This window comes from Dendrobium catenatum, unplaced genomic scaffold, assembly GCF_001605985.2.
Source record: "Dendrobium catenatum unplaced genomic scaffold, ASM160598v2 fragScaff_scaffold_1284, whole genome shotgun sequence".
Lineage (NCBI taxonomy): Eukaryota > Viridiplantae > Streptophyta > Magnoliopsida > Asparagales > Orchidaceae > Dendrobium > Dendrobium catenatum.
In genome coordinates, this window is record NW_021319746.1 from 903,253 (window position 1) to 915,746 (window position 12,494).

At 34.7% G+C, this 12,494-nt stretch overlaps 1 protein-coding gene across 6 annotated transcripts in view; it reads left to right on the forward strand.

The window, feature by feature from the left end:
- Positions 1 to 12,494, forward strand: part of LOC110110726 (malonyl CoA-acyl carrier protein transacylase) — a 54,747-nt gene that overhangs the window by 23,015 nt on the left and 19,238 nt on the right. For 3 of the 6 annotated variants that reach the window (XR_003702369.1, XR_003702373.1, XR_003702372.1), the window contains exons 8-10: positions 3,080 to 3,256; positions 3,366 to 3,452; positions 3,776 to 3,892. Coding sequence is in view for 1 of the 6 variants with exons in the window: in XM_020842328.2 (XP_020697987.1) it covers positions 3,080 to 3,256; positions 3,366 to 3,452; positions 3,776 to 3,838 (327 nt within the window). In the remaining 5 variants the exon portion in view is untranslated. Of the gene's footprint in view, positions 1 to 3,079; positions 3,257 to 3,365; positions 3,453 to 3,775; positions 4,140 to 4,465; positions 4,677 to 12,494 lie in introns of those variants that run through there. The other 3 variants (XR_003702371.1, XR_003702370.1, XM_020842328.2) reach the window with 3 other exon arrangements.

Consider the following 12,494-nt stretch of genomic DNA (forward strand, 5'->3'; position numbering starts at 1 on the left):
AAAGTGAAAAATTTTAAGCAAAAACAAAAAAAATACACTAACCTGAAATGGCAATGTCTGGCGGTTTGTGAAACTCGGGCAAACTTCCAGAGGTGAAACTCGGGCAAACTTCCAGAGAAGCAGAGAAAACGATCGGAGAAGGGGGGTCCGAGGGCTTCGGCCGATTTTTTTTATAACACCAAAATGGCCCGTTAGACGGGCGATTTATGTCTTTAAGTAAATCGCCTAATTAACGGGCATTTTAGGCCATAAGAGGCAATCACCGTTCAAATGGGCGATTATGTCTAATTTTAAATTTTATAATTTTGATGCTTAAATGGGTAATTACATTTCTAATCATGCTTAGTGTTAAAAATTCCTCTAATTCGGAAAGTGTGGGGGTTTGAATTAATTAAATAATCAATCTCAAATTTGGGTTCGATTAATAATTAATGGACTTTCCAAACTTAGACCACTTTAATTTGGAAAGATTTTACTTTCAAATTCTCTTGAATTTGAATTCAAATAATTTCCAAATCAAACTGATATATTTTAGGAAAGAGCGCGGGGGGGAGCACATAATTCATAATGTCTCCATAATATTTATTTCACCCTCTTAATATTTTATTTACCCTTACTTTATTATATGAACTAATTGTTTTTTGATGCCAAATTATAAGTATTATGGCGGAAAGTCAACCTGCACGTCGAAAGTGTCAAGCTAGAAAAGCTATAGCACAGGGTGATGAAGAGCAGCAAAATGTGCTGATGGATCTAAATCCCAGCATCGCCTCATTACGTGGGTCACAGAGAGCGGATCATTAGGATGAGGTATGATAATATTTAAAATATTATGATGATCATTCTTTCATTTAATGTTACTAATGCCCTTAAATATTCGTGACATGTAGGGGACAGTTTTGGAAGCTGCCTAGCATCTTCTTATAGTTCATAAGTGACCAATAAATTATCCGAGATATATGGAAGGACTTCGAGTCTTATGATTGGACTGTGTTAGTTAGCTGCGATACATAAAGATGGATCACAATCTTCTTACAACTTTGGTTGAGCATTGATCACCACACACAAACTCATTTCACTTACCTGTAGGTGAGATGAGTATTACTTTACAAGATATTGCTCTAATATTCGGCCTTCAGATTGATGGGTCGGCTTTAGTTGGGAACAATGTTGTAGGGCCTCGTAGACGATGGCCTAGTTGTCCGGATTGCTGTGATGATCTATTAGGGTAGCATCCTGAGTGAGATGTCATTTATCATGATCCATTCAACCCACGAGTCTCATCAAAGTTCAAGATGGGACAGGCATAAGCTCATACTTGCTTACCTTTGAGATGGCTACGTTGGACCTTCTATAGGGATTCCTATTTGGACTTGAACAAGCTAGATTTTTTGCGGCATATTCGTGCGTACATTCTCTTTTTGATGGGAACTTATCTACTCCCGAACACCTCAGGTTGTGAGATTCATTTGATGTTATTGAGGACTTGGGTTTGTTTAGCACATACTCTTTAGGGGAAGCAGTACTAGCCCACTTGTACCAGGAACTTGCTGAGGTTACCAAGCTAAAGAGGGAAAATATTGCAGGCTGCATTCATTTGCTTCAGAGTTGGTGTTGGCAGGGACCTCATGTTGGACGACCTGCACTTCATGTCTCACATCATGTCAGTTTGGATGGACTTTCAGTTGGCTACAGGTAACCACTAAAAAAATATCTATTATGTATATATTTTAATTTCCCAACTTTACATGATTAAATTATATTTGTTTTTTTAGGTTTAGCAATGAATTTATAAGGCAACTCCCAGTAAGTAGCCTCAATAGTTATAGAGATGAGTTAGATGGCCTATTAGATAGTTAGATTTGTATTGTTATTACTAATATAGAAGTTATATTTCTTCAATTATAATAATATCAATTAACCACCATCCAATAGGCTTTCCAAATATAGGAAGGAGGAGCTGGCGGTGGGGAGGAGGAAGGAGGGCGACGGTGAAGTGGGTGGTGGGGCCGGCAGTAAGAGGGGCAAGGGGTTGGGTTGAATGGCTTGGTGGTGGGAGAGGGAGAGCCGGTTTGGAAGTGGAGGGGAGAGGGGTTGGTGGGGGATGTTGGCCGGCGGCAAGGTGGGGGGTGGCTAGGGAATCTAGCGGCTAGGAGGAAAGGTGATTAAAAGAAAAGAACGATAAAATAAACCACGAACCCGGCCGTCTTCAAGGTTGGTGGGTGATCCGTTTTCCCTCCCTAGGAATTTCTCCAAAGCTCCCTCCTAGAACTCTCACAACTCAAAGAACACATGTGCAGGAATTTTCTTATAATTCATTCATTAGCCCTCAAAGAAGAAGAGGGAGGCTTAAATAGCCCATACAATGAGAAAATAAAAAGTACTACAATGTCCCTAGGGCTTACACATATGTAAGCTCTTAAGTAAGGGCAAAAATGGAAAATCATAATAAAACTTCTTAAATAAAAACTAATATATCAATAATAAATACGAAAATCAAAAGTAGAACGGAAAAATCAAGGCCGTAGATCGACGTCCTGATGTCCTCATCAAGCTCCCTCCTGACAAACTTTATAACTGCATACTTCTACCCTTGCATTCTATTATTGAAGTAATCAATTTTCAAATTGGAGCATTCCTCCACTTGTCATAGATCACCTATCACCTATATTGGGGCTTCAATTTTCTATATGCTTTTCTTCACGGAAGCTCTCTGAGCACGAGAAGCAAAAGAATAAAGTAGATGTAACACAATAATAAAAGATTTAAGATAGGTGCCCACGATGTAAATAATCACAATAAAATTGTGATAAGGTACACTCTACTATTAAGTTGGATCTATCTATCAAATTGCCTGAGCACTTCTCGTATTTTTAATCTTTGGCAGAGTAATCAGTTCATATTTCTTAAATTCCTTGATGGTTACTTTGTAACTATTGCCTGCATTGATGAGTGCTCATTTACAACCAAAATTGGAAGGATGATTACATGTTAATATTTCACATTGACTACAACAACAAAGAACAGCATTGGTTGAATAAGTGTGTGGGAATGCAATAAATGTTTTGCCTTCCATCAGGTACGCCTAGCTGTTGCTGGTGCCTTTCACACAAGCTTTATGGAGCCAGCTGTCTCGAGATTGGAAACTGCATTGGCAGCGACAGAGATAAGAACACCGAGGATACCAGTTATATCCAATGTGGATGCCCAGCCTCACTCAAACCCCGATAAAATCAAGAACATCTTGGCACTCCAGGCATGTAGATTTACATTTTGCTTTCCACATATCGTATCAACAAATGTTTTTATTTGTAAAAATAATAACAGTGAAATACTAATGGAATCTCTAATCTCTTCAAACCTAGGTAACCTCTCCAGTTCAATGGGAGTTAACAGTCAAGACTCTTTTGGGTAAAGGATTAAAGAAAAGTTATGAACTTGGACCTGGAAAGGTATGGATATTTCCACAATGCAAGTATTTATCTAATAATGCTTATATTTTCAGCCTAAAGTTTCATTTGGGATGACTTTCTTACTCTCTTAAAGCAGCTTTTTAGTATAAAAATTTTAATTATTAAATTACAAAGTTGTTTTAAGAAGCAATAAAAGAACGTCCCAAATGTAGCCCAAGTATTTATTTGAAAGCTAAAATATTTTTTAGCTAAAATGTTCATCACTTCATCTATCAACTTATTTTGTAATTAGTGCTGTTTTCCCTAGTTTCCATTAATGAGTACTTCGTGTAATAATATTTTCTGGCATTCTACCAATTCAGGTTATTGCTGGCATACTGAAGAGGATGGACAAGTCTGCTGAGATTGAGAATATAGGTGCTTGAAAGTTGCTTAGGGACAGCTTCATCTTCACCTGGAGTTTGACAAAACCATGCGTGGTGAGTCTGGAGGACGAAGTGCTATTAAAATTTAAAATTCTTACGCCCTCATATTTGTTTTGAATGTAGAGGATCCCTTCATGACCTTGGTTAGTTAAGTTGAATAAGATTGACCTTTTAACCACCAATTAAAACTTTTGAATAATTATCCCATGTAATCATTCTTGTTTTCAGTACATCATAAATATCCATTGATAATATTTTGATTGAGCCTTTTTTATTTCAGTAACATGTATTATCATGATAAGTTCTAATTTGTTAATTTCATCCATACTGGCACAACCGCCATGAACCATATATCTTCCATTTTGTATTAGTAAAGTTCTTTAAATAACCATTGATTCTACATTTGTTGATCATCACTCATTGTGAGCATTTAAATTTTAGTTCAATTTTTTTTTCCTAAGTTCAAGTGCAATTTGAGGGCACCAAAGTCCAAAACAATGATACAATGTGCTCTGCTGATTTTTCATTCTACTATTACATTTACGTGTAATATGTTTTCCAACTCTTTCTAAGAACATTATTTATAATTAGACCATCAAATCTCAGAAAAATCGGAATTTTTTTTAGGACAGAAATCATAGTAAGTCAGTGGACAGAAATCATAGTAAGCCAGTGCTTGTTTCATACTGGCACGCAAAATTTAAGAACAGTTTCTTGAATAGGTAAGAATTTTGAAAGCATTTGGTGTTATCATGAGATCAGGTGCCATACAATATGTTTGAACTTGTTTCATATCTTGGTAAATCTAGTCATGGCTACACTATATCCTATTAGTTTATACTAAGAAAGGTGCCTTGTAGACTTAAAATCCTACATAAGATTTAACAAATTTTGTTGCACTAGGAAGGGGCCAATGAAGACTTGAGCTTACCCAAATTAACCCAAGATTTAGTTCACTATATCAACTTTGGTATAGTGAAACTAGAACCCATAACTCATAGGAAGATGAGAAATTCTAAATGTGGAATGAGGAAATTTTGAAGATGGCATAAAATAACATATAAATTTTCGTTGGGAATCATATATTTTTTTCTAGGTCATGCTTTATGGGAAACAAGAATAATTTGAACATTCCAGATAGATGTGATTTATCAAGACATATCAATCACTCATAGGGTAATTGAATTTTGATTCCAAATTCAAATATCAAGCCTTAGTATTAATAAACAAATTGCGAATTAATGCATGTGTATATCAAAAACATCATTTAATAGAAGTTTATTATGGAAAACATTTATGCGTAATATCTCTTAAGATAATGTCCATTGAATGGAAGCATAAGTTGTAGACTTTCTCGTTTAAAATGGGCCTTCCCATATAGCCTCAAACTTGCCTATCACCTTATTGATGGAAAAATAAACCTTTGAAGTACTAAGATCAATTTTACTACTTAAAAGTTTTAGAACTAACTAATTTATCATGATTTTTAGCCATATAGGACTTACATAACACAAGGTCGTGTAAAACTTACAAATGCTTCTCTTCAAGAATATTAAACTCTTTCAATTGAATTTGAGCATTCTTTTCTAATATCATTTGTATACTAGTAGCTATCATTAGTGAGATAACTTTTAGTTTTAACCGAAGAACAACCTTAACCTCATAAACTAAGGAAAATAGAGTAGGTTGAATTAGGGTCCTATATATGGTCTGGTAAGTCCACAAGGTATCAATGAACTTGTCATACCGCATTTACTTATTTTCATCCAAAATTTTCTTTAGAAGTTAAACAAGCACTTTATTAAAGGGATTAGCCAACTCATTAGCCTGAGGATAATATATAGTTGAGTAAAATGTTGATTCTTTTGATACAATGATTGATTTTAGTGCTTTTCAACACAAAATCATTATCGAATATGATTTAATGAGGTACGCCAAATTGATATGCTATATTGTCTTAGAAGAATTGAATTACATGACAAGCTTTGACTTCTCATAGAAGCATTGCTTCTACCCACTTAGCAAAATAAAATGTCATAGTTAATATGAACCTATGAATCTTAGGAGGGTGGGTCAATAGGATAAATAATATATGTGCCCCAATGCACAAAAGGATGTGAAGCTATCATAGGGTGTAAATTTAATAATGAGCGACTAATGTAAAATTGCATATATTATGCACTAATGGCAACAACATGTAATCTCTATATAGTCATTAATAATTGAGGGCCCATTATGTACACGTCTATTAATCTTCATTTCCATATTTAGATCAAATTGGTGAGCACAACACAATCTTATATATACCTCGATATCAATCGTATAGCTTCATGTTTTTCAAGGCAATGCAATCACATTTGATCAAATGATTGTGAGCACATAAAGTTATTAATCAATCATATGATAACACTCTCTTCTTGCTCTAGTTAGTTAGAGATTTATCCTAATGTAGTTTTCCCTCTCTCAAATAGTCAATGAATCATTATATCTATTCAACATCTTCACTATCTATGATGATAACAATCTCACCCTCAGGCAAAGATTTGATAACATATTCCATATCTATAGGAGATCTAATATAGTGATTTTAAACTTTTATAGGCATGAATTCTTCTTCAGGACATGTAATTTCCTTTGCAAGCTTTATGAGAGCATATATCATAAAATATATTTCATAGGAAATTCAAAATAAAGTCACAATGGAAATTTGCTCAAGGAGTTTCACTGGGCATAATAATAATATAATATATTTGGTTTTAAGACAGTAGAAATTCCAATAATTTGATCATTAACTAGTTGTGAATCTCCAATGATATTGATTTCTTTAATATCCATTAAATCTGATAATTCTAAATTATTTTTCAAGGCTTCATTTTTAGCTTCATTATTTGTATAATATTGTGATAGTTGATAAGAATATAATAACATTCATTTTTTAGGATTATGAAAATAATTGCAGTTTTAGCTTTCGTTAAAAGAGTACGTTGCGGTCCATTACCTTTTTATGAAGAAGTTGAACCATCAAAACATAACTTATTAGTAGAGTTTTCATACTCTTCCAAATTAGGAAGATCATCATTTACATGATATTTAACAAGGATCAGGTATACAACTAAGTAGTTTGCTAAATCCTAACCTTTCTCATCCAATAAAGGTATAAATGTTATGTCAAATTAGAGTAAAATTATAAATTAATAAGCAAAAAAAAATATATATGTTGAACAAGTCATAAGAAAGCATGTAATGCCTTAACTTATGGGCACCAAAAATTGCATCCACATAATATTTTTCAATAGATCGGTAGTTTATTTTTGTTGGACAAGATAATAATTTAAATTAGAATGTACATTCTCTTTTTCTTCCAAATTATTTTGGCCTGATAAGTCACCAGGAGATTCATTCAAAGCCATTGGGTAAAGAGTAAATAGCTTTCCTAAACTAGGAACCAACATTAAAGGAGAAATCGAATACTATTTTAAATTAAAAAAAATATTATGATAATTATCATTTCAACGGAACTTAGAATCTTTCTTAAATAAAGTAATAAAGGGTTGACATTCTATGAATTCATTCTAGAAATTCAAAATAAATGTCTTGGCTATGCCAACGCACCTTAAAAAGATCTTAACTGTTTAAAACTAATAGCAAATTTCATCTCTAAGATAGTTTTGATATTTGTTGGATTAATTTGAATTTTATGGTGCCCACTATGAAGCCTAAAAGTCTTCCTTAAAGTCACTCCAAAGACACACTTCAAAGGGTACATCTTCAAACCATAGTAACATAACAGTTCAAAAAGAACTCTTAAATCAAAAATATATATTTTTTAATCTTAACAACTAGATCATCGATATAACACTTTACTTTTTGTATATAAGTTCATCAAAGAACTTGGTCATGGCTTAGTTGGTAGGCCACACTAGCAATTTTAAGACTAAAAGGTCTAACCTTATAGCAATAAATTCTAATAGAGCTTCAAAAAGCATTAAAATTTTTATCTTAAGGAGCCATATTGATTTGGTTATAACTAAATGACACATCCGTGGCCAGTTTGATGTATTAATTGAATTTTTTGGATTTGATTTGGATTTATTACAATTTTTTAAAATTTGTTAAGTCCCTAAAAAGGTTGAATTTTGACATGTTTAATTTTCTGACCTAAAGGGCTCCAAATTCAATCAAATTTAAACATATAGTGTAAGATGTCACTGAGTTTGTGTTTGCTAAGTTTTATATCTATTGGGTGTGTGTAAAATTTCTTAGGAATTTTCTAAGTCATTTAGATCACTTTAATTATTTTTCCTAAGTATCACTATAATTAATTTGGACTTTAAATTTTATTCATCTAATTCTGGTATATATGCAATCACACCACAACAATCATGCACCCTATTTCTAAAGATTTGAAGAGTTATAAATTTTCAAAGTTTTGGGTCCAAAATAGATCCATTGCTTCAAAAATTTACATCACAGCAATCTATTGGGTATCTGATCCTAAGAAAATTATAGTATATGCCTAAGATATCCAAAAACCTTTTCACCAAAATTTGGACCCTAATTGACCACTGGATTGTGAGAAAATTACAAAAAACTAATTTCAAACAAACTAAAATATCACACAATTTAGGAATCAAATTAACTCAATTTTAATTTTAATAAATACTAAACTAAATTCCTTTCCAACGAGCCCAAAAATGTCCAATTTGATGGGAATTTTGGAAAATACTAGGATTTTTATGATTATTTTAATCCAATTTGGTCAAATCAACCATCAGCGCCAATCATTAGCAATGATTGGTGCTGAAACGGTGGTGGCGCATGATACAGTGACGCGATTGGCAAAGGAAACATCAGTCACTGTACATTCAGGGATAAGTTATAATACACATCGATGGCTACATCTTTTACTTGCAAATAGACTCCCCTTGCAAATTCTTTATCCTTGAAGGTGGTTTGTCATATGCATGATAAATTTGATATCATTTCCTTACTCTACTTGAGATGATCATGTTCATTAGGGGTCAAATCCATTAGCATCATCCAACTCCTCTTTGCAAATTCGTACACCAACCAATGTGGGTGATATGGATATCATTTTATTTATATGCATACTGAAGGTCTTCCATTGTTTTTTGATGTTTGATTGTATCTTGAGTGTTAATTTTTCTCATCGGTGCTTGTATAATGATCCTTCATGTATACCTCATTTGCTCATGAGAAATTCATGTTCAATGAGATTTTAATGTAAATCTTTCATTGCTTCGTTGTTTCTTGTTCTTTGCATGATCGAGACATTTGATTGCTATAGAGATTAATTCTCTATGATTATGAGCTTTGGCTTTCAACGAACTCTTTCATTTTAACCCAAGCTCACAAACTCCTTCAGGTCGAATCAAAGTTCTCTACATTCAGATTTAATTATTTGAGTCCACTTGCACTTGTCCAAATTCTTTAGAGCTCATGCTCATTCAAGTTTGAGTTTAACGCTTGCAGATTCAATGTCATATGAGTCCAAGATTATATTCTAACTCGAATCCAATATAGGTTCAGGCTCATGTAATGTTCAAATCAAATTTGAGTGATCAACTAGCAAGCTCAAGATCTTGCTCAAAGTACTCAAATCAAATCCCTTGTAGTCTTGTTCGGTTTAAGTTCTTTATTAAGTCATTTAGATCTTGTCCAAAGTCCAAGTACAAGTCCTCTGCGTCTTTGCAAGTTTGATTGCATGTTCAAATTGTTCACTGTTGTTCAATCCGGTTCGAGTTCACAAGTCCCCTGTAGTCTTGTTCGGTTCAAGTTCTTGCTTGTATTTGAAATTATTATTGATTGTTTGAGTTTGAATTAAGTCCATTTGACGCTCCAATCAATGTCCAAGTAGAGTTCCAAATTGTCTCAAGTACGATCTTGCATTTACCCGAAATTTTGGCAGCCTTCCGGTGTCTCCCCCGTTTAGGGGAAAACTACGGAAAACTTGGTCTCCCGCCACGCTAGAGAAAAGCGTGCACGGTAGGTGCCCTCGAACGAGGACACCGCGGCCATATTAATTTTATTCCCCACCACACCAGAGAAAGGCGTGCATGGGTTGTGGGCACCAGTTTAAAATAAGCAGTTTATATTTGACCCCACCTCGCCGTAGGCGCCGCACCGGGTTCCCTTGCCACCACGCTAGAGAAAAGCGTGCATGAGTTGGTCTTCCGGTCCGACACTAATGCCGAAAATGGGGTTTTGATTACCCGCCCCGTCTCAAGCATCACAACGAATTCCCTTCTCACCACGCTAGAGAAAAGCGTGCATGAGTTGGTCGTTCGCCGCATTGCAAGCGCCGGGAACGGATTCTCGGAGGTTTAGAGTTTAGGAGCTTATACCTTAGCTTTCGTCGGTGTTGTAGATGATGACACGTGGATCGAGGAGTCACTCGCCTATCTCGTCGTTGGTGTCGCACCGGGTTCCCTACCACCACGCTAGAGAAAAGCGTGCATGGCTGGTTTGCCGGCCCGACGCGAACATCGAGGTAGGAAAGGAGGAGCACTTATTTCTTTAATTATGCTTAATTAATTATATTTACTCGTAATTAATTATATTAATTAAAACAATTAATTATATTTAATAAAATTAATTAAAAAATGATTAATTATAATTAATTCATATTAATTAACTTTAATAAATGATAATTAATTAATAATAATTAATAATAATTAAAAATTAAATTTAATTCTAACTAAAACTCTCTCTCTCTCTCTCTCTCTCTCTCTCTTTCTCTCAGGATTTGGCCGAAGGGGGTACGAAAGGTAGAGAGCTACCTTCACAGCGAGTAGAGCTCTCGTCGCTGCTTCCGATCGGAAGTCTTAACTCCATATCCTACAGAAAGGGTAAGTCGTCTAAGAAGCAAAGTCGCACAACCACGAGGAAGCAGAAGAAGCACGCGGGAGGAAGAGAGGGAGCGAGGTCGTGAAAACGAGAGCTTGTATGTGCACCTGGAGCTCGGCAGTGGACGAGTGTCGAAAGAGCTTCGCTTGGTTGGCATTTAAAGAGGCGAAGGGAGAAGGATCGAGGCGGGATATGAGCAGAAACTACGGAGAAGCGACTGATTCGGCGCTGATGTACAGTTCCTCGGCGGATCTTCGGCAGGATTCGCGGGATCCAAGCGGCAGAGGTATATTCTTAATGGATTTTTTTTTTTTTTGTGCTTTACACAGAGGTCAACAAACTAGTTGTGAATCTCTAATGATATTGATTTCTTTAATATCCATTAAATCTGATAATTCTAAATTATTTTTCAAAGCTTCATATTTAGCTTTATTATTTGTATAATATTGTGATAGTTGATTAGAATATAATAACATTCATTTTTTAGGATTATGAAAATAATTGCAGTTTTAGCTTTCGTTAAAAGAGTACGTTGCGGCCCATTACCTTTTTATGAAGAAGTTGAACCATCAAAACATAACTTATTAGTAGAGTTTTCATACTCTTCCAAACTTATGAAGATCATCATTTACAGGATATTTAACAAGGATCGGGTATACAACTAAGTAGTTTGCTAAATCCTAACCTTTCTCATCCAATAAAGGTATCAATGCTATGTCAAAATAGAGTAAAATCATAAATTAATAAGCAAAAAAAAAAATGTTGAACAAGTCATAAGAAAGCATGTAATGCCTTAACTTATAGGCACCAAAAATTGCATCCAAATAATATTTTTCAATAGATGGGTAGTTTATTTTTGTAGGACAAGAAAATAATTTAAATAACTTTGTACATTCTCTTTTTCTTCCAAATTATTTTGGCCTGATAGGTCACGAGGAGATTCATTCAAAGCCATTGTGTAAATAGTAAATAGCTTTCCTAAACTAGGAACCAACATTAAAGGAGAAATCAAATACTATTTTAAATTAAAAAAAAATTATGATAATTATCATTTTAACGGAAATTAGAATCTTTCTTAAATAAAGTAATAAAGGGTTGACATTCTAGAAATTCAAAATAAATGTCTTGGCTATGCCAACGTACCTTAAAATGATCTTAACTGTTTAAAACTTATACCAAATTTCATCTCTAATGTGGGCTCCGAAAATTCGGCCCCAGCCTCCGCCCGCACATTGCTTTTCTTTAGCAAGGGAGTTTTAACGGATTAAGTTCCTGGGTAAATTTTGGAAGGTAGATGGGTTTGTAGATAAGACACTACCTTGAGATTTCGCCCTCATTTTGTGAGGACTTTATGATCTGAGTTCTGGTTTCCTATAGGCGCAAGCCCCTATAATTAATTACCCCTCCCGATCACGAGAAAGAACTTTCAATTAAGACTAGTCGTCAATCATATACGTAGAGATACATGTTATATGGCATATAGTAGCAGCATGAGCATAGGGATTTGAAAAGTTTGGATGTTCGAAAATTTGGGTTGAAATATTTGATATTTAAAATGAAAATTTCACCATCTTGCATTTAAAGCGAATGATTGGGGAATGGATGATGGACCCGATCAAGATCCCATGGTCTCGTCGTCCTGGGCCATCGTGATCCCTGGTCTACTTAGTTAGAGGAGATAGTCGACCCAACCTGACAGAATGATCTTTGTCGGCAGCCATGAGTTTCTTCGTCCAAGGGTACCTTGTAGGCCCGGGGTGGGTATTTGTCTAAGGGGATAAATTTGAAT